The sequence below is a fragment of the Acyrthosiphon pisum genome, chromosome A2 (assembly GCF_005508785.2).
Source record: "Acyrthosiphon pisum isolate AL4f chromosome A2, pea_aphid_22Mar2018_4r6ur, whole genome shotgun sequence".
NCBI lineage: Eukaryota > Metazoa > Arthropoda > Insecta > Hemiptera > Aphididae > Acyrthosiphon > Acyrthosiphon pisum.
The window spans coordinates 45,555,928-45,579,187 of NC_042495.1; the positions used below are offsets into that span (position 1 = coordinate 45,555,928).

At 28.4% G+C, this 23,260-nt stretch overlaps 3 protein-coding genes across 6 annotated transcripts; 1 reads left to right on the forward strand and 2 right to left on the reverse strand.

Moving 5' to 3' along the window:
* Positions 1–2,277: 2,277 nt before the first annotated feature.
* Positions 2,278–11,300, reverse strand: LOC100162754 (probable helicase with zinc finger domain). Its single transcript, XM_001950213.5, has 16 exons — positions 10,484–11,300; positions 10,301–10,411; positions 8,748–8,952; positions 8,498–8,689; positions 7,696–8,425; positions 7,414–7,621; positions 6,980–7,351; positions 6,691–6,917; positions 5,862–5,985; positions 5,686–5,804; positions 5,476–5,622; positions 5,063–5,393; positions 3,783–4,801; positions 3,587–3,696; positions 3,308–3,527; positions 2,278–3,244 (listed from the first exon to the last, which is right to left on the reverse strand). The coding sequence occupies exons 1-16, from the start codon at positions 11,148–11,150 to the stop codon at positions 2,918–2,920; spliced, it is 5,109 nt and encodes a 1,702-aa protein (XP_001950248.1). The 5' UTR covers positions 11,151–11,300; the 3' UTR covers positions 2,278–2,917.
* Positions 11,301–11,444: 144 nt separating this feature from the next.
* LOC100164832 (DNA polymerase delta subunit 2) lies at positions 11,445–17,841 on the forward strand. 2 transcript variants are annotated; one of them, XR_001679727.2, is made up of 10 exons: positions 11,445–11,808; positions 11,886–12,129; positions 13,051–13,178; positions 13,255–13,520; positions 13,927–14,075; positions 14,142–14,257; positions 14,318–14,410; positions 15,594–15,786; positions 15,932–16,027; positions 17,022–17,132. XR_001679727.2 is itself a non-coding variant. In XM_001950179.5 (10 exons), the coding sequence occupies exons 2-10, from the start codon at positions 11,946–11,948 to the stop codon at positions 17,724–17,726; spliced, it is 1,356 nt and encodes a 451-aa protein (XP_001950214.2). In that variant the 5' UTR covers positions 11,445–11,808; positions 11,886–11,945; the 3' UTR covers positions 17,727–17,841. The 2 variants fall into 2 exon arrangements, 1 of the variants encoding a protein (XP_001950214.2); XM_001950179.5 differs by lacking the exon at positions 15,932–16,027 and adding an exon at positions 17,611–17,841.
* On the reverse strand, positions 17,824–23,260 carry LOC100166838. 3 transcript variants are annotated; one of them, XM_016805630.2, is made up of 8 exons: positions 23,026–23,260; positions 22,399–22,626; positions 22,101–22,181; positions 19,479–19,726; positions 19,164–19,226; positions 18,448–18,659; positions 18,112–18,378; positions 17,824–18,048 (listed from the first exon to the last, which is right to left on the reverse strand). In XM_016805630.2, the coding sequence occupies exons 1-8, from the start codon at positions 23,094–23,096 to the stop codon at positions 17,863–17,865; spliced, it is 1,356 nt and encodes a 451-aa protein (XP_016661119.1). In that variant the 5' UTR covers positions 23,097–23,260; the 3' UTR covers positions 17,824–17,862. The 3 variants fall into 3 exon arrangements, with proteins under 3 accessions (XP_016661119.1, XP_001951778.2, XP_008184541.1); XM_001951743.5 differs by having other exon boundaries at positions 22,101–22,184; XM_008186319.3 differs by lacking the exon at positions 22,101–22,181 and having other exon boundaries at positions 23,026–23,259.

A 23,260-nucleotide genomic window follows, 5' to 3' on the forward strand; every position in this document is an offset into this window, starting at 1 on the left:
CCCAAGCCCCCCAACCTATTTGCGCCAATACGTATTACTATTTACTAATAGTAAAATACATTTCTTTAATAGCAACAACATCATTAAAATGTGTAGTCACTTAGTAATGTAAGATGACACACCGTTTTTGCTTTTAATAGTTTTTCATATGGTCACCTAACGATTTATCATTGAATTAAAATTTAACACAACCATTAATATGACTTAGGTCATACACTCTTGAATAATGTAGACTATTATTCTATAATCTTAAATACTAGCAGAAGTTACTTTTAGTAATTTATTAAAATAGTATTTAAAATTTAAATATATTATTATGTATTAATTATTGCAAAATATTATTATTACCAGAAAAAGTTTAAGTCCTGTTTGTAAAAAAAATGTAAAAATTGTACCTATATATTATTATATACCTCTATTCACATCTCATAGGGTACACTGGTTAACTATTAATACATTCATGAGATCAAATATCTCAATAGGTACATTATTTCATTGAAATTTGATACGTAATAAAAACATTGTTTTTAACTTTTCATGGGCCCTCAGAAGAGTGCGTTCAGCCGGGCCCATTATTCTGATGAAATAAATAAAAATAAAAATACACTATTAATACAAAAAAAGAAACAATATTTTAACAACATAATTTTTATTTTTATTAATCCGAAAGAGGTTTGACACAATATGGTTTAAATTTGATGATAATACATAAATAAAATGTATGTTTGGTGAAGCTAAAATATATGTGTTTTGACACAAAGTGGTCTAAATTATTCATATTATATAAGCAAAAAAATTTATAATTGGTGAGCCGAAAGATAAGAGGTTTGACGCAAAATGGTCTGAAAATTTAACAATTTTGAATATGAAAAAATAATTAATAATAGTGATTCTTTCATCATTGAACACTCATTAATTCAAAAAGTGTAAATTTTTTTGAAAATATTTTTTTACATCGTTTCAAGTCATTTAAAAAACAACGTTTTTCTTAAAAAATTATATTTTTAAATATTTTTTATCCTTATAATTTTTTAAGTTTTTTACTTTTTTGAATGACAGCATAGGGTTTTAATTTTATATTCCAAAGCAGAATATTTTTCTTAGTATTTTGATACATGAAAATCGAATTTGGGGCGAGTAGTTTATGAGTTATAAATATTCAAAGCAGTTCTGCTTTAAAGTAACGCTTTAAACAATCATTTTCAAAACGAACATTAATAAAAAAATAACTTAAGAAACGCATGTGGACGGGTGCGTTTATCTAGTATAGCAATTTCAAATATAGAAAAAGAACAAACTAAAAATCTAAATATTGATAAAATAATTGACAATTTTGCCAAAGCAAAATCGAGAAAAGATATTTCTTATAATAGAATATCTAAAATATTTATGTAAATTGTTTTTCAAGGGGCCCCTAAATTTTCTTTTGCACCAGGGCCCTCAGAGTTTAAGATCCGGCTCTGAGTAAGTAGTATAATTTGCATTATTCCGTTGCATGTGAGTGCGGGTGGCTCATATGCGCAATTTCAACTTTTGGCTTGGGGGGGCTGAATATATTAAAGGCAAGCAGACTATTGCAACAATTGTACAATTCTATTGACAATTGTATGTCCTAGGTTTTTTTTTTGGGGGGGGAGGGGGCTTAGCACCCATTTGCGCCTATGGGGTGGCTGCTGTAGGACGTGTGGCTTTTTTTTTGTATGAGTTAGAGGTGGGCCTGCAGTTGATTTGAATAAGAAGCATGTTATTGTGTCGTCAGTTGAAAAGTTGTTTAATGTTTGGTTGTGGTTAGTCGTTAAGGACCCCGGCAGTTTTGGTGTATCTTCATGTTTTAAGTATAGCCGACGACGAAAGCTCGCAATGTGGTCGTATCCATCAATGTTTATACCAGCTTTAACTTTTAAAGTGGTTGACCTGAAAAGTAGGAATTATATCTCCGCATTCTAAGGCTTCTAGTATGGCTTGGTTATGTATTGATGGACAAACTAGGGATACAACTATCCTTTTGGCAGGATTGATTAGTCTGTGGATTTTGATAACTTTGTTGTTTATATTCATTGTTGGAGTGTTTTCTATCAGTGAGTCGAATATCTGTTTGATGGATAGGAATATGCTGAATCTGTTGTTTGATATTCTAGAGACATAGGTATATATGTAATATTTTTGGAGTCGATTATGTGACCTTTTGCTACTACATATTATTCTCTTTGAGATATTCCGTCAATTTATTGTAGTATTGTAATATAGGAAAAATAAATATACATATCAAATTCAATATTACTAGTGAATATTTTATGTTTATTTTTAGATATATAATAATTTTACACAAATACAAAAACCGTAATTTGACATGCTACTCTAGATATATTTAGGTACATGGTTTATGGTAAAGGTTTATAATATTTATTATAATATAATAATAATAATGTTATACATTTATACTTCATTATACAGAAAAAATCAATAAAATACAATTTATTTACAAGATAGCCAATATTCGATCATATACAACACCTAAATAGTTACACGGAAAAAATATTACAATTGCTATTTATTATTGCATACATTTTTCAGAAGAAATTTTATAATTAAACGTAATTTCATAGGTGATCAATGATCATAATCCTATATTAAACATGAAATTGTTCACCCGCAAAATAATTGTTAAAATTAAATGTAGTTTTATATGAATAAGTTTTTTATATAATATTATAATATATATTCATATCATATTTGAAAATACAATAACTACAAACTATGCACAATAGGATAATATAAATATAATACAAATCTTTTTTTGTTTTTTTTTTTAAATTTTTTTTTGTTTTTTTAATTACTGATATTTATATAATATAAATTATTTTAGGTCAAAAATTCAAGAAAAAAATTACAGACAAAAATTTTAATACAAATGCATTCAGTTGAAAAAATTATAGAATGCATTATTGCACTGTGGATCATTGCCAAACTGGTTATCTACGGGATTTTTCCGTTCTTCAACCATTGGTGACTGTCTACATGCATCTGCATATGTTGACATACCTTGATATTGAGGAGATAATGCCTGACGATCACCATTCATTGGTAACATTATATTGCCATTAGGTTGTGCTTGTGCTTGTCGCTTATATAGTGGTGTGCGATCAATTTGTTCAATATTTGATTGTTGTTGACCGAGTGTAAATTGATTATTCAATGGTTTATACATATCGTCTGTTCCACTGCCATCTAAATGTGGAATTCCCTGTAAAATATTATTAAAATGTAATTTAGAATCTATATTTTTATATCATAAATATAAATTTACCTGTGATGGATTCCCAAAACCATTATGATTGATTTGCTGTTTTTGATTTTGCTGTTGTTGAATCAAAATATTTAACAAATCATCAGGAACTCTATTTCCTATTTCTGGAGGAGGTACATTCATTTGCAATGGAATATTTGGAGGTGGTTGTTGAATAGGCGGTGGCTGTTGGATAGCTGACTTTTTGTACTGGGTTTGAGACCGTAACAGTTCAATAAACCTATAAAATACAATTAATTAATGTTTAAGTACTTTTCTAGAACTTGATTCTACACATACTTTTGTCCCATTAAAGCACCACCATTATCTGTTAGAAATTTAAGCCATTCAACTTGTTTTGTCTGGGAATTCATCATTTCTTCTATACTAATGTTATGCGGTAACATACCCTAGAATGAAATAAATGAAATAATGAATAATATTTTTTTGTTTAAATTAAATTTGGATAGAATTGCTTTCACAAGTAAATGTATACCTCAAGCATTGATCGATCATTGTTGCGTTGTGTCTGTTGTGATGTAATTGTTTCAGCATGTTTATTGTTCACATCAACCATTGACCTAATATTGAATGGTTGCACCAGTGAAGGATGTTGCATTGCAAATGGTTGTAGTGATGACATATTCATTTTGTTGAATTGATCTTGAAGTCCCATCAAATTGGCGTTTGGTACAATCATATTTGGAGAAGGCAAGTTTACAGGTGTCACTCCAGCAGTATTCTGAACAAACTGAAGATCAGCATGCCCATTTTGAACCAAGTGAACTAGACCTGGGTTGCGTGGAGGCACCAAACCTGGGGGTGGTCGAATTTCTTCATCGTTTGGTTTTTGTATTGGTGGCTGGATAATAGGTCTCGGAAAAAGGTTTGGAGCAGTTGTTGTTAGTGGACCAAGTGGCCACATTTGGGAAGGATTCATGATTGGTTGTCGCAGAGAAATAAAAGCAGGCGGAGGTGGTTGAGTGATAGAAGGTATATACAATGGGAATGGAAATATGGGTGAAGAAAATAAAGGTGGTGGTTGAGAAAACCTTATGGGTGGCGGTGGTATAGCCGCATTAAAAGTTGCCAAAGATTGAGGAATTTTTATATAAGACTCTTGCTGGTAACGCCTGGGTACAAATTCTGGAGCCAAAGGGTTCAAAATGTAAGACTTCTTTAATTCGAGGTTATCTAACAAATTTCGTAAATGAATCCATGTGATACCATTAAGACTATGGTTTTCATCACATATTTGAATGAACCGTTCCCAGACTTTTCTGCATCGTCCAATTGAACAAAGTGCTACAGGGTCTCCAACCACTGCAACAAGACTCTGTGCACGGGTAATGGCAGTGTTTAGCAACTTTGAGTTGGATAAAAATCCATAGTCCATATCATCCATGCCAAGTTTGTTTATACCACTGTTAGATTTCTCACCTCCTCCTACATTATTCGCCAAACAAGTCCGCCTGGTACGTACAGTACTCAGAAATATTGCTCTGAACTGTTTGCCTAAATATAAAAATAGCATTAATTTGTATTCTAACTAGTCAGAAGTATACAAAGATATTTTCAATGGGAGGGGTTACATTAAACAATTAAATTATATAATAAATATTAAATATATATATTATATAGAGATATTTTAAAAATTGCATTCATTTTTTATTTATTTAAATGCATAATAAAAAAAATACCAAAGGGGGGTTATACCGAACTCCACTTTAACAAGTAACTTAAGAATTTGTAACACGTTATGTAATAATTATTTACCTTGTACGTTAAGCACTCTTTCAACAGATATGCCACCCATACGTCGTTTACGTAGTTCTGATCTAATTCTGAACACTTGATCTGAATAAGGAGTCATGATACCTATAGAATGTTCATCAAATGCTCCCCATGCAACTGGCCAATTTTTCCGTAGCTCAGATACCCGTTCAACAACTTCATAAACTTCAGCGTTATTGTAAAATGCAGTTGAATTACTATCTTGTATATCTTCTCCACGAGTTGTAAAAAATGTCAAAGGGTACAAACTATCATGCTGTGGTTGGTTGCCTTTGCTCACAAGTTTTTGTTCATAAAACAATTCAGACGTAAACTAATAAACAAATAAAAGTTTGTGGAATTAACTCTACAAGTTAATAAACATTTTTTCCACCAAGATAATAATGGAAACATACATGTATTATGGCTTCATGTGCTCTGTAATTTTCACACAATAATATTTTAGAAGCAAATTGTCCAGGATAGTGATCATAAAGGCGTTCTAGCAGTGATACATGTAAATTCCTTTCTTTGGCAAATTTTGAAAATATTTCCGGACTTAACTAAAATTTTTAATAATTGGCAAATATTAATTTAATATTTATTAGATTGTCATTCAAAATTACCTGCATGTGATCTCCAGCTAAAACAATCCGTGTATCAGTATTAGCAAGTGCTAATGGCATGATGGCTTCACACTCCATTGCTTGTGCGGCTTCATCCAAAAGAATATGCGTAAAATGACCTTTGAAAATAAATTTCTTTAGTTAATATTTATAAGTGTTATAAAATGGAAATATACCTTTTTTCAATCCAACAGATGACAAAAACATGGAAATACTTAATGTCACTACAATTACTCGATAATTTAGGATTTCTTCTAGTGTCGGTAGTCTAAATGAACCATTTTGATCCAAAATACAGTACTGTAAAGACAAAAATTGAGTACATATTTTAAAACAATTGTACCACATACTATAATTTCAGTCATATTATAATCTATCTATCACCATAATATTATAATATGTTACTATGTTAGAGAATAAAAACATAGATGTAACTATAATTTAAAAACTATAGTAATATTTGAATCAATGAGGATTTGGCTTTTGAAATAAAATATTTAATTACATTTTTTCATTTTATTAGTTGTAGTAGTTCTAGAATTTTAAACAAGTATTGAGATATCATATTAATACACTCTGAATCTCTGTAGAGAAAGTATAGAGGACAAATTATATTTAAAAATATTTGAATGAGTTTATTGTTTAATCACTGGCTTAGACAACATCATATCTTACACATCACATTTGAAGCTAGGAACCCCAGTTTAAATTTAAAAAAAATATTTTAATTAATATTTTGGATGATAAAGAGTGATTGAAATTAGTTAAAAATGTATAGGCTAAAACTTTAGTTTATATTAGAATTTGAAATGTAGTGAATTAGTGGAAAAATTGAGAAGTCCAGGGATTATTTTGTGTCTAAATAATATTATGTTTTCATCATACATTTAACCAACAACACACTATATTGACTCTTAGAAGACAAAACCCAAATTATATTAAAAGTCTTTAGAAAATATTATCATGCATTTTTAATATATATTTATAGATGTTAGATTTTATCACCTTTTGAACAGTACTGTGAACAGTGGACACCCAACGCTTGTGATAATATATCCTCAATGGCTTTGCTTCTGTATGCCCATCCTCAACATATGGATGTAAATAGTCTTTTATATATAAATCTGCAGCACTATTTGAATGAGTACAAACTAAGATTCTTGTATTATCTTGTAATAATGTTTGTTTAATAGCTTGGGCTAAAGTATAAGTCTTGCCCGTACCAAATGGCCCTAAAAAACAGATATTTAAAACTTTTTGAAAAAAAAATATTTTTAATATTTTATGAACAAACCGATAATTAGTATTGGAGGTAAACTAATGTTTGTAGGAGTTGTGATAGCAATAACAGCTTCTCTTTGTTTTACATTTAATTTTTTGTCAATTATTTCTACCCATTGTCGCTTTGGACTCCATGGTATAATTGGTTCCAAAAAAGTGTCAGGAAAGATAATTTTGAAGTCAGCTATATGATCAATAGCATAATGCCATTCACAGTACGGTATTCGATTTAGTTGAAACTGAACATCAAATTTTACATTTGTGTCTGCTTTAAGACCAAGACCAGTAACTGTATTAGCAGATAATCTAAGATAGATAACGTTTTTCCCTTTATCTTCAATTTGTGCTTCATGAACAGTTCGCTTTTCATCAGATGACTTTTTGTCTGAAATAATATTACATGTTAAAAATAATAATTTAAATATTATACAACTAAATAGTTTTTACCTTTAGATGGGGAAAGATATACAGTGGTACAATTATTTAATATTAATCTTCCGGCAGAAGTGTCTTCAGATACATCTGTTCCTAGTTGTAATAATGCAAACAACTCATTATTATGAGAATATTTTGCTGTACTGGCTGCAACGCCACTAGGTGAGAGTAGATAGCAGCTAGCCAATTGCAATTTTGCAGTCAAATTGTATCTGGCCACCTAAAATCAAACAATACATATTAAGTTATTAATATTAGCATAAATAAAAAAAATAAAAATAAAAAAATAAATACTTGTTCATAACGTGCAAGTTCTTCAACATATAATAACTCATGAATTCTTGCTCTATAATTGTTCCTTGTAAGTTTTTTCTCTGAAATAGTTGTATGAGTTAAAGAAAAAGTGGAAGGACAAGGTGCAGAATAACTCAATAGTAAATTTTGCTCTCTCTCTCTATCATCATGCACTTGAGTAGGTCCAATTGATGATTGAAACTCCACAATATTTGAATTATTTGGGTTCCATCGTTCCATAGAGGATAATATTAATTCTTTGTGAATTTCTTTGACTTTACCACAATCTGTCACAGGTATTACGTCTACACAAAGATGTTTAACCAGAACAGGACCAAGACCAAAATCAAACACTACTGCTTGTCTAAAGGTTCCATAAATATTTGTTGTAAAATAAACTTTTATCTGATGTCTTAATTTGGAAGACAAAGACTGAGAAACAGGATGCTGAGCTTGAGATACCCATTCTTGATCATTTGGTGGTTCCATATCAAAAGCAACTTGTTGTAAACCATTATCAACCAAAATATGTGTTAGAGAAAAATGATTACGATAAGTATCTTGAAGTAAAGCCACAGCTTGAAGAGATGAAGTTGTTTCTAGGACAAAGGTCCATTCACGGTTACTAGTTTTAGATTCAACAGTAGTTACTAAGTCACAATCATGAGATTCGACAACACTGTCCAAACTTTCACGCATAATTTTCTCTGGATTTGTTGACTGTACCCACCTGCAATAGTATTAATAACAATAATAACATTGATAAAATCTATTTTCAATTAAATTTAAATTATTGATTTACCTTTCTAATAACTGCTCTGTATAAGATTTCCCATAAAGTTTATTTTCACTAGCACGTTGCAATTTCATTCGTCTGTACTCAAATCTTTCTTTCCATTCAGTTAATTCTTCCATGCCATGTGCTTCAACACACTGAGCACCATACTTGCAAGAGTTTTCTGTTCCTTCTCCTTCCGAAAAAGCTTCACATAAGCTAAAATGTTAAATCATTAATAAAGTGATTAATTAATAAATGAACCAAGTAATCGTACGTATAGCATTCAGAAGAGAATCCTCGTGGGGGTGGACGCCATTTCCAATCACGTCCTTCATCAGACATTATTACTGTTTGGTGGTTTTCAGTAGCACAATGTGCCCGGAGTTGATTTTCTAAATGGAATGATATACCACAATATGTACAAGAATATCTCATTTCATTTTTCTTTGGAAATTTTAACTCTGTTTGCTTCTCCTTTCCTAAAAATTATATTATTAATGATTAGTTTTCTGTATTATAATTACTGAAAATAGGGATAAAACAGCTATTAACATTAGAAATAAAGATAAATATACAGTAGTGGATTAATATATAGTTTATGTGATACTTTAGCAATATAGAATAATTTTAATCCTGATTTAAAAACAAACTTAAATTGTTAAATGCTTATACCTAAAATAGTTTTGTATCAATAATTTCAATACGTACGCTCGACAGTAAATCAACAAGGTGGGCAAGTAAGAGGATGGCTGTACATGTATAATATTATTTATTTTTGTAGATTTTATATTTTTTAGTAGGTATTCTTGTGATCAGAATAAAAATTTCTCTCAAATTTCACTCCCCATACTATAAATGTTTTTTACCTTTTCAAACTAATTGAATTATATTTATACTGTGTAAGTGTCAAGAAAAAAAAATTAAATATTTCAATAGTATACAATATATATATATATACAATATATACTTATATATCAATTTAAGAATATATTTCTTTAAATCAATGTGTTACAACTTTTCTAGTGTATGTGTAAGCGGATGACACATATATTAGCTATTTATTAAAAACACATGAGCGGAATTCATAGTGTGGTTTTAGAAGTATGGGACAGAATAGTGTCAGCTCAATAAATTATAATATTAATGTATTTAAATTTGGTATTTTATTGTAACAAAAGACTAACAAACCGCAGTACAAAAGTAAAGTTTTGAATAAAACCAATGAGATATATAATATGTTTAAATAAAAAATATTAGTTCCTAGATTAAATCATTATTATTTTAGTTGTAATTTTAATGTTTTAATGTTAATATCTAATAAATACAAAATCAATTAGATTTCTACATATATTATAAGAATTTAAAAAAATTGTATCTATTATTTGGCAAGTAACCATGTTTATGCTGGATTACATAAACTATCACTACATTTTTAACAAATCAATAGTGAGATAATGGTCAAGCTCAAACATGATTTAATGCTTATGATTGTCTATTCAACTTTAGTGAATCATTAAATTCAATTTGTGTGCAACTTACTATTAGTGAAATAGTACCTACATATTAATTGAGAATAATATAAATTGTCATTTTAATAAATATGAACTAAAGTATTATTTTAAATTACATATTTTAAACACCTAATAATCTTTTTAATATAAAAGCTTATGGAAATAAATAAATACAAAAATTATCAGTTGTCCGGCAATATTTATCAAAAAATGTATTTTTAATTAATATGTATAAATAATGATAAAATAAATTATTTAATTACTTATTATAACATATTTTGTTTATTCATCTTATTACAGTCAATAAATAACTCACTAGTTGGTTCTTGGAAAACTTCAGTGACTTTTGACTGATAATTTGTTCTTAAATCATATGATTCACCATTATGCTTAGCTATATTAGAGTAAGTCATACCATTTTCTTGTCCTAAGGAGCAAACAATATTTGAATAAGTTGTATAACTGAAACCATATGTTATAATGGTAAATTATTGCTTACCAGCCCCATTAAACCGTTCAAAGAATTGGCTGTTTCTTTCAAAATGTTGTATGCCATTATTTTCATTACTAGATGACTCAAATAGTTGGCCAACCATTTTTTCATCGTCAACTAGTTCAACGGGATGCTTTCTATTCCTTCGACTTTGCTCCCTGACACCAGTAGCAATCCAAGAATCTAGTCTATCTCCAAACAGCAGATCCTCGTTGATCTGATTCAACTGATCTTCTAATGTCTGTACTGGTGTAGGTATGTCTTCTTTTGACATACTCCACACCAAGCGTACAGTGTCCAACATTTTTTTGGCCTCACTGCTATTGTCCGACCTCACGACCCATTCCAAGGCAGCTTGTTCAGCTTCGCCATATCTTTTCAATGCAAACAGCGCGTTGACTAGATTACGTCGCACACGTGAGCTATACGCATTTTCATCGTCAGTTAGCATAGATATGATGTGTCGGCAATCGTGAATAACGTCATCATATTTTTTCAATTCCAGACTGCACTGTGACCGGCCTAATAGATAGCCGACGAATCGTTCCGATGGCAAGCTTTTGGCCACAGCGTTTTCCAACAACTGGTCGAAACAGAAAAACGCGTTGCTCCATTGTTTGTGGTTTAAGTACTCGATGGCTCTGTGCTCGACCTCGGCGAAATTGGTCTCCATGTATGAGCAAGAGTGTACGAATTTGCTTGTCTACTGTCGTGCGACTTATGTGATCATAGTTAATACGGGTTTGTTCATTTGTATAACAATTAACCATTTACTATTTAGTTCTGAACATAACACACATTTAGGCGTAGGAAAAACATAAACAATGGATAAACTTCCCTATTCCGCTTATCAATTCAATTTTTATTCTTATCAAGATAATTTTCTTTCCAATTTTAATATTATTGATGTTTTAGAAACCCAAGGAAATTGTATTAGTCTGTCAGTGTCGTCGTTGCCGTTCCTAACATCTACCAGATTTTTTCCCGCTCATTTTCACCTATAATGGGGTTCATGTTTGTGATAGTGATTAGACTTATTTCTTAAATCTCAATGTCTCGTAGCACGGAGTAACGATCTGCGGACAGTATTTAGTGTTTAGTACAAAGTATAGTTATTAGTTGCACTTAAGTTGAGAAGTATAATACTAGACAAGTCACTAGTCTTAAAAGTCGTTATCCTTATATCTTCGTATTCGTATCTTATATCGTATATTTTTTATATCTTCGTATTCGTTAATAAACATTGTAATTCGTGCTTTCATAGCTTGTAGATAATAATAATAATTATATAGTAATTACTTAAAATATCAGTTGATTCATCGCATCATAGGGTATGTATTCTTCTTTCGGTTGTCGAGTGGTGTATTTTTACAATTACCTAACATCGACCACTGATGTATTTTTTTAGTGCTTACAGCTCTTAAAGGAATTTTACGAATTTACCGGCAATTATTTTTCGAAAGTCAACATGCCTGAATTCGTTGGCAACTTCGATCAAACGGAATTTGAACGGTCGTCGTTCAATTACGCTGACATGTCGTCGGTGTTCCACCTGAAGGATGTCAACTACACCAGACAGTTTGCACACATTTACGCCCACAGACTGGTGCAGATGAGAGACATTCTTCAAGAGAAAATACAACAAAAATGGGGTATAATAACATGATACATAATATGTGTTTTTAATCTTATCATTAATTCCAGAATATGAATCCCCGACGAAAGAAAGCCCTTAAACACCAAATTTTAATATTGTATGTTAGTGACCACTTATTGTTAGGTAGGTACTATGTTTTACTTTTTCGGATTGTATTAGGAATTGAACCACAAATAGATTATTATAATCATTTTTTTTTATTGGTCATGAAATTATAAATTTCTGCTTTGACTAATAAGGCCAATAGATTATAACTTAAAACGAAAATTCGTTAATCACAAATTTTTTACGCCTAATCTGAACTTTTTTTTTTTAAATTTTTAAAATTGAAATTCTTTTTTAATTCATAATAGTTAAGTTATTCCCTCTAATTGTTCAGTGCCAAAATGAGCAAAATCTTTAAATTAAAAATAAAAGGTACTTGAGTAAATAATAATATTATGTATCCCATGTACAATTCAACACAAATTTATGATGGGAAATGGGAATTTAGAACGAAAAATAAATATAATATGTGTAATGCAGTGTGCATGATAAAATATGTGAACAGTAAAATTTGTTTCCAAACTCCAGATTTATACACTCTTTTGGCAGGACTTTATCGGTCTTTTTTTGTCAAACTTGTAGATAGAATACCCAAAAGGATATTTAGTCCAAGATATTAAAATGGAATTGTGTCGGCTGTGTATTGATGTGACTAATTTATAAAATATTTACTGTAGGATGTGGATGGTTTCGTCTTCTCAAGATTTTACTCCATAAAGCATTTTATACAACCTACATTCAGATGTTTTTATTTAAAGACAAATGTTTTATGTCTATTGATACAATTCAATAATAGTTTTTAGTTTATAATTTATATGATAATATTATACTCATTTAGACTCGTCATAAATGTGATTTTTATTTTGATTAGGCGAAAGGTGTGATATTTATAAATTATCTGAGTTGCATGATAAGATCGGCAAAGAATGTATTATAGTTGGCACACTATTTAAACATCAAGAACTAAAACCTAGTATTTTGAAAGAAATTAGCGAAGAAGTAATATAGAATATAATATATAGTATTATACCCATTATAAATGTATTTAATTGTTGGTTAATGTTTATATTTTTAGAACAATTTGATACCTCAACCACCTAGAACTCATTTTGTTTCCGATACAGATGAAATTATATTAGAAGATGAATTACAAAGAGTACCTTTAACATTTGATGGTTTGAATGGCAATAGTTTATCTTTAAATAATATTATGACTGGATGTATTATAGCAGTAAAAGGTATTCCTCAAGATGGCGGTAAATTTGACGTACTGGATTTTTGTTGGCCTACACCATCAGCTGCATATAAAGCACTCACTACTCGTAGTTCGGGAGATGATAGGTATAACGTTTATTAAATATGTACATATATTTTTGTAAGAATCTCTTAAACATAATGCGGAACTTTACTACTTTACGGGACACCCTTTTTTTTTGGGGGGGGGGGGGGGGGGGGACGTCAGTGATGCCCGCGTGGTCACTCGCTCGCTGCACTGTGCTTGGACAAAAATATTGAAAATATTCCTCAAGTTGGTTACAGAGTAACCGCCATATATCCACTCTTATCATTTTCCCTAATCCTTATATACTAACTTTTAAATTATGCCCAACCGCCAAACTATGACTTCACCATCGTTTTTAATGTACTTAACTACATCAGTTTCAAAAGGAAAAATTTGTAAATTTGCAAAAAAAAAAGATGTCTCATAAAGTATAAATATATCCATAATGCAAGTTTATTTTTGTAGGTTTCTTGTTTTAATAAGTGGTTTAGAATTAGCCACTAATATTGCTACTCATTTTCAAGTACAGTTATTCGTGGATTGGATAAACGGTTTACTGGGTGATAAAAAAGAAAATAGTAAAGTCTCAAAAATTGTACAAGTTTTAATAGCTGGTAATTTTTTTTGAAGTGTATGAAAATATTAGTATTTTAATATTTCAATCTTTATTTTTTAATCAGGAAATAGTATACGTAGTACTCCAATGAAAAAGCCAAATTACCGTGACAAGATAGATGATTTTCCTAGAGACATTCAAGCAATTAAACAGTTAGATGACCTATTATTCCAATTAGCTGTAAGCATAGTTTAATTATTTTCACTATCTAGATTTTAAAATAATTATTCAATTTTTTAGTCAACTGTCGATGTCCAAATTATGCCTGGAGAATTTGACCCTACTGATAGAACATTACCTCAACAAGCATTCCACAGATGTTTATTTCCCAAAGTAAATATTAATATGTAAAATTAAATTTGATATTTTTAACATTTTATAATTATTATTCTCAATTGATACAAAAATTTATATTTTAAATTTAACTGCTGATTTTTAATTATAGGGTTCTAGTGCAAGAACTATATATCCTTATTTTAAAATTCTTTTGGAGGCATAAAATAATCCCAGGTTATTGAACTGAACTCTGTATATAATCAGTAGCACAACTAGGCTTAAAATGTTAGAGAGTGAACTGTAGCTCCCACCTGATATTACCTAAAAAGTAACCCCCATATATTATATTCACATCAAAATATAAAACAATTATAAAAAAAAAAAACCAATATTTATTCATTTAAATAAAATTTTTCTTTTATTTTTGTCAATGAAAATTTTTAATATTTTATCAATTTGAAACTCAATATCTTTATAAATATAAGGTAGTATTGATAAGTTACTAAACCGATTTTGGTTTATTGAAAAGCGTAAGTTTATTCTCCTTATAGCTGAAAAAGAGCGTTTTAATGTGGCTGATATAATCGGCAAAGTAATAGCTACTTGCATAAACCATTATTTACAAATTTGGAAACATTTTTTTGCCCAATTTTTTTTTATAAAATTGAAGTCTTTTTATTACCAATATCATTTTTGAACACCAACTTTTCACTTTTCAGATCATTTCCATTAGTTAAATAAAAAAAAAAAAAACAGGCATACAGCTATTGATATTTAGCATATTTGTCATAGTCATAATAAAATGAATATATACTTAAAATTAAAATTAAATTAATTACAGTTGAGTTTTAAAACGTTTATTAATATTTAAGTGAACAATTGAATAATATTAATTTTAGGCGGGCCATTCCAATATTTGGGTGGCTAACTTAGTTGTGCTTATGTATATCAGACATTTGCATTTATATGATATTATCAATCTAACAGACAGGGATACCTGCAATGCTTATTAAACTGAAATGTAGACAAAATTATTCTTTATCAGAAAATATAAAAACATGAATTTCCAAAAAAAAATGGAAATAGCCAGTTCTTGCACCAGATCATTCAATTGGTGTTCTAATTAAATATTTATATATATTATAGATTATATTTTAGGTAGAAAATTAAATTATAAAAATTGTTTATTACAGTATTATAAACTAATCCTATCTGTTTTTGCTTGTGGTTCTTTTTTTAGGCTTCTGAATATTCAAGTTTACACAGAGTAACAAATCCAAATCAGTTTGAAATTGAAGGCCATCTCATAATTGGATCATCTGGACAAACTGTACAAGATGTTTTTAGATTTACTAACTTAGAGGATCCAATTGATATTATGGATAAAATATTAGATTGGGGGCATCAAATACCATCTGCACCAGATACGATTCGTAAGTTTTTTTTTGTGTAGATGTATGTTTATTTAAAAAAAAAATTATAATTAATTTTGAACAATATTGTGATGAACATGATTTTGAACAATAATTTATATTATTAACAATGAAATTATTATTTTGCTTGTATACGGTTGTTTAGAATTTCAGATGTTTTCACTATAGAGAAAATAATGTATTTTGTAAGCTGCAATTGGGGATAAATATTTCTATGGAATTACATCTTAAATTAATAAAAGTAAACACTTTACATTTTATAAAGATAACGCAAAATTGTGTTTACACTGCATAACTAATAAATTTCAGATTTTTTATTTTTAGTTGAAAATAAAATTATTAGTTTATAGTAGTGTCGGCCAACGATATAATTTTCTGTATCGAGATCGTTCAGATTTTTCCAATATTGTATCGCGATATCGTTATATCTACGATATCGATATCGTATCATAAATATAATTTTATGTTTACCTAAACAATTAAAAAAAAACTTTTTGTATTCATTTAACTAAATATATATCACACTAAGGAATTTACTTTATTAAGCTAATTAATATTTATTATTTATTATTGGTACACCGACATCGTACACATTTAACATACATACCTATTAGTTATTTTTATTTATAATAAATTTGTTATACATTTTGTTACATTTTTATATTTTATGTTAACCCTTCTTGACTTCTCCTTAAATGTGTTCAACCCCGATAGCTGTATCCTAGAAAATAAATTCATAATTATTTTAATATTGTCTTGAATTCAAATTTGAAAAATTGTTCTTATCAAAGTGTGGTCTGACGTCCTAGTGGATTTATAATAAGAGTTCAAAAAGAGAAGATTGTTAACTCAATCTGGAGATAGTCTACTTATTTTGTTTGAAGTTATATTGCCAGCCTCACTAAACAGACGTTTACATGGGACACTAGTTGCGACTATCGACAAATATTTTTTTGCCAATTTTGAGACTTCTGGATATAAATTTGAATTTTCTTTCCACCATTTAAGTGGATCTTCATCACGATGGCTATTATTATTTATTAATTTATTATAGCTTAAAACCTACAAATGTCAATACCATGTATTTTTCTTGAAAAATATTATTTTCAATGTCACGATATATCATACAATACAAAACGATATCGATGTCGGAAATTTGTCACAATATCGATATCGTTGCCCATCACTAGTTTATAGGTACTTATATTTAATTAATAAATTGTTATTGTTATTAGCATGTTATCCATTCGAAGGACAAGATCCATTTATAATTAAAGAAATGCCAGATGTGTTTTTTGTATCAAATCAACAATCATTTCAGACATCACTAAAAACAAATGGCAGTGGTAATAACACTAATTTAGATCAAATAAATAATATATTAAGAGGACACTACAACCGTATGTGTTGTTGCCTTCATGCAAACGTAAAACATATCAAATTTAAGTTTAGCAGAACCAATTTTGTGTTGTTAGTTCAAATATTAAGAGTTGATTGGCTTATTGTAAATAGGAAAAGAATTATATGTTTTCTTGACAATATTCTAATTTTCAAGCAGGTTATGAGTATTTAAAATATAAAAATGATTATACCTTGCTTAAAAATTTAAATATTTTAAAAACTGAAAACAAGGAATCTCAGATTTTCTTACCTTAAAGATTGACCTGACCATAGGTCAACAAACCATTCTAATTTAAAGCTAACAACACAAATTTGGCTGTACAGAACACAAATTTCCTGTTGTATTTTTTTAAGATGGAAACATGCGAGTGTGGCGTCCTCTGAATTAAGATTTGTTAATAATTATATTATAAAATGTTTCAGGCAAACCTACAAGACTTATAAGTGTGCCGTCTTTTTCATCAACGCAAACTTGTATTTTACTGAACCTCAATAATTTAGAATGTCATCCAGTATCGTTTAAGACATTCGCTCCTTAATAATAATATCATATTTTTAATAAGTTTAACTAGTTTCATTAAAGTAATTTGCTCATAAATACTGTTCAATTTTATCTAATATTGTGTGAAAAAAAAATAAATGCTGTACTATATATTTATTATACATAAACAAAAATTATATATTTCTACTATTTGCATTTAAAGCGAGTTGAATTTCTTCAGGAGTCAAAATATTCAATGATGTTAGCGCAGCTATCAGCTGGTCCCGAGAACAACCAATGAAGTTATGATTCAAAAATACTGGAAATCCACGGTAATGGTCGCCCAATGTATATAAGGGAACCCTAATTGTACCAAGTACCTATGCAATTATTTAAAAATTATTTCAAGTTTTTTTAAATTATTAAAATAATAAAATAATTACTTCAGTTCCGTAATCTCGTGCAAGTGAAGCTTGTCTTTCAATTTCAATCAAATCAGTCATATTAACTTTTAATTTGTAAAAGTGTAAAACTAGATTTTTTTTCTCACTCCAATGAGATATTATATGATCATCATGATTGACAGAATGTATGGTGGTATTTAAATTAATTTCTTCTACCATTTCTCTGTTAACAGCAGAAACAAAATCTTCGCCAGCATCAATTAATCCACCAGGAAATCCAAAATAACCATCATATCTTAATTGCATCTAAAATAAACCAAAAACAATTTTAATTTACAATATGTTCATTGTTTTCTTTGCAATTCAACAACTTACTAGAATTGAAGCGCGAGGATTGTAAATATCAAATACTCTTTCATTGTTCTCTGCATATATAAAACAATGAGCAGCATGATTTGAGCCTGCATACTTTTCACAGTGTATTTCAGATTTAGGGATGACTATAAACTCATTGGGTTCAGGAGGTCTTCCAAATTCTTCAGTACTACCCAACCAACCCCATGTACGGTCACCAGTAGAAGTCATCACTACAATTAGGAAAAAATAAACAGTTAAATATGAATAATTGTTTAAAAATTGGCTTAGTTCATGACAAAGTGTTTTTATTTTATCTAATCTAATCAACAATACTATGTCATTTAGCAACCACTTGCGTAATACAAAGAAATTATAAACATGTTGATATGTTTGGTCTTTGACATTAGGATCACCTAACCTATTAAATATTAATAATACATCAAAATAAAAGACTGAATATTAATTGTTAGCTTATAATAACTTATAATAAAAAAAAAGATTAATTTAAAATCTAAATAATGTAAAATATTTAACTTGTATAATACATTATTAGATAAGAATTTGTATACAATAATAGAAAATAATAAACAGAAATGTTAGTAAGTGTTAAACAAACAAAATTCCCAAAGTCAAAATAACAAAATAGATTTGGTCTTTTTTTTCAAATTGAATATTATATAGTTGTATTTAATTAATGATTTTTTTCTTCAGTAAATATTTTTTTAAAAATATACCTGAATTTTCATCTGAGTGTAATGATTTGATTAGACAACAACTATCTGGAGGTCCCGAGTAATCTAAATTATACAGAAAAAAAATATTTTAATCAAAATGTACATATAAATAACTACCTAAATAACTAATCTGATATAATATTTCATATCATTGTTACATTTGAAATATTATATTAAAAACAATATTAAACTTCATAATATGAATAAATAAAAATATCATAATAATAATTATTATAATCCCTGCAATTAATCAACCGCTAATTATTCAATTTTCAAATAATATTTGCTAATATGAATTTAATAGTATATACTTACCAATCAAATTTACAGATGGAATGGCATAGGGTTTTAACTGTATAGAATTATCATGGAAACAATTTTCATGAAAATGGTTTTTACATATAGTTATAGTTAAATATAATTCTGTGTCATACATTGTACTTAAACCGGTTCTTTCTGCCCATATATCCAATAAACGTTTATCGCCAAATGGAAAATTATAAAGTGGTAATCCTTTTGGTGTTTTACAGCTAGGAACAAAGCAAACTGGTTCGTAACATTCCCTATAAAAAATATTGCTACTAATGAGTATTCCAAAATCAAAGTAAAAAAACAAGTGCTACAATACAATATGTCCCAGAATTCTCGTATCACCCTTAGTATCTCAATGGAAAATCAAATTATTTAAATGCAGATTTTTAACAGTCATTAGTATGGGAATTCTGATTAAATAGCATAATATTCAATTTTTTTTAGACAAATAAGTTTTTAAATTTCCAAGATAGCCATTTTTTCGATTGTATTTTTTAAAAAACTTAAAACAAAAATTTTAATTTAATGAAAATTTCCCAAGTTAGAGCTAATTATTATTTTTAATTTTAGTCGAAAAATCAGCATGATTGTTATAACTTATAATTAACATTCGAATCATATTTTGCTAATGCCGTATGCATAGGTAACATAACTATTATTCTTAGACTTTCAAAATAATAATTAGCTTTAACTTGGGAACTTTTTATTACATTTTAATATTTTTTTTTTTTTTTAACTGTTTTAAAAAATACAATCAACAAAATGGCTATCTTGGAAATTTTATAAACTTTTATTAACTTTTATTTTATAAACTAATTTATAATAAAAAAATGTTTGATCATTTTTGAATTTTTGAAAATAAATTCAATCAGAATTTTTATATTTATTACTGTAAAAAAAAACTGCATTTAAATATATTGATTTTCCACAGGGTGATACGGGATTTTTGGGACTTACTGTATATTATCTTCACAGTTAAATGCCCAAAAAAATTGAAAAATAAAATAAAATTCAACTATATAAGCAATTTATAAAAGTATTTTCTTATTTTAAGAAGTACCTATTAAAAGTTTACTATACTGAAATGGATAATTTTTTTTCATTGCAATTTATTAGACTGAGACATGAATAAGCATTGACAACTGTCAACCACCATCTGAACATTTGCCACTTGGATTATTTTTAATCAAAAGGTTGATCTACATTTTTGTTAATAATTTATTGTTCACTTAAAATTCAAATTTAGATTTGAAGGGAAGTACAGAAAACAGTTAAAATAAAAAAATATTGTATAAACTGTCATACACCTATGAATGCTTTAATGTGAATACACCCTACAATGGCATAGAGAACCAGACAAAAATAAATAAATATTAAGATATTTTAGATTAAAAGTAAAGGAAATACTGATTGTAATTTTATTTTATTTTCTATTGATTAATACAGATTGAGAACAGTGGCATCATTTGGGGGGGGGGGAGGGGGTGGCAACTGGGGAACTTGCCCCAGTCTAGTATTTACATCAACCTTAAGTCGGCACATTTACTCCTTCCCCCCACTTGATCACTATGGCACTATGCTATGAGAATCTCAGTAAAAATTTGTTTGAAAAGCAGTGAAAAGTTGCCCTAGTCTAATAAAAACGGAAATAACACCACAGATTGAGAGTGGCTTAAAGAGTACTTCTAAAATACGTATACATTTAAATTACAGTGAATATGAAAAATGTTTATTAAGTTGTTTTGTTGATAACATAATGGACATGTCACCATAAACATACATATAGTATACAACAAAGAAAAAAAAAACATTAATTAAAGCTTAGTTGGATAATTGATATGATTTTTAAGAGGAGTAAGCACACTTTTTGTTTTCTCTCTAGCCTAGCTGCAACATAGACAAAATGCATTACGCAGAATCATTTTTTCTATGTTTTTAACTAATCTTAGAGTAAAATCACCTATTACAAAAAAGATAGAGAATAATATTTTTGAGGGAATGACATATCAATTTGTCTAAATATTGTCTCAAAACAATTTAAACCCTTTTTTTGTTTATTTTGTAAGTCAAATACAAAGTCAAATAACAATCAAATATAAAATCGATATGTCATTCCCTCAATAATGTTAGTCTCTATCTTTTTTGTACTGGGTGATTTTACTCAAAGATTATATAAAAATAGAAAAAATGTTAATGCGTTTTGTCTATGTTACGCGTGGGCCAAAGAGAGACAATAAATAGTGTGCTGACATCCTCTTAACAATTATTGTATTTGGTTGGTAATAGTCTTACCTTCCAAGTGAATTGAGTGACAAATGTTCAGGTGACAATAAATGTTGAAACGTCTCCATACCGATAATAAGACTTTAAGTTTATAAGAATTTTTTTATTAAATCGTGAAATCAATTCAAAGCTTACTCAAGATTTTTCGAAATTGTATCATTATCTTTATCATCATTTTTCCATTTCAAATTATATTGCTTAAAAATATTTTTTACTAACATACATTCATCTGTATTCATTATAGATATATTAATATTTAATATTACCTTGTTCTTATCTAAAGTAACAAAAAAATACATAATATATACAAATAAAATTTACGCATATTAAGAAAAAACATACGTGCTGATTGTATGAGGTAATGTTTTATTTTTTATTTTTTTCGATTGTTTGGTGTTTAAATTTTCCAAGACTTTAGATTTTCTTCTGAAACAATTATTTTTAATAATATTAAAAAGTCGAATACTTAAATGCATACAGACATTGGAATGTATTTCAAACGTTTATTAAATATTTAATTATGTGTAGCATATATGATATTTTATACAAACATAATATAGTAGTATTCAAATGGATAATGTATCTAAATGCCACTTTTCTACCTAGTCTGGACATCTGTATATTTTTAATTCAAACTTACTTATTCGTTAAAGAACATGGCTTTTGTTTTGCATTTGAACTATCTGAAAAAATTGAAGGAACTGCACTGCATAACAAATCTGCTAATTTAACTCCGGTTGGAGACCTTTTGTAATCATCTTCGATAAAATGTTCACTGCAAACATTGTAATGCTTAGTTGGGGTGCAATTATCAATTTTTAATGCTTTCAACCATTTCTTGAGTAATTCTTTATCATGCAAAGGAAGTCTGAAATATAAAATGCGAAATTAATAATAGGTATATAATTTTTAATTTAAAATAATCGTGGTATTATATTTCATGAACAATACCAATTATAGTATTACACAATTCTTTGTTTTTAGGTAAACATAAACAATAATAAATAGCTTGAATTGGATTTGATAAATAATAAAAATTTGCATTAAAAAAAGGTATAATCATTTTGTACACATAAATTGAGAAATGGGTTTTTCCATGTATAACGTATTAATATACCAATAACTATGAGAAATATAGGACAAGATAATGATTTTAAAATCATCTTTTAAATCTATAGTATGTCTTGTAGTTTATCATTAATACGACGTGTTATAGAATATCAATTAAAGTGTTAATGAATTAATGATTCATATTTATAGACCTTACCGATGAAAAATAATTCCATTTCCTTTTATTAACTTGTTCTCACACTTTTGTACCGAACAGCTTAAGACCATATTATGTGATGTCTAATAAATCTGCGAGATTTTAAAGCACAATATTTAATACTTAAATGATTAGAAGAAAACATTAATTAAAAGTCTAAATATTATGTCTGAATATTATAAACTAGAGTATCGGTAATGGTGAAGAGACGGTAAACTCGCCGTGGATTCAGTAG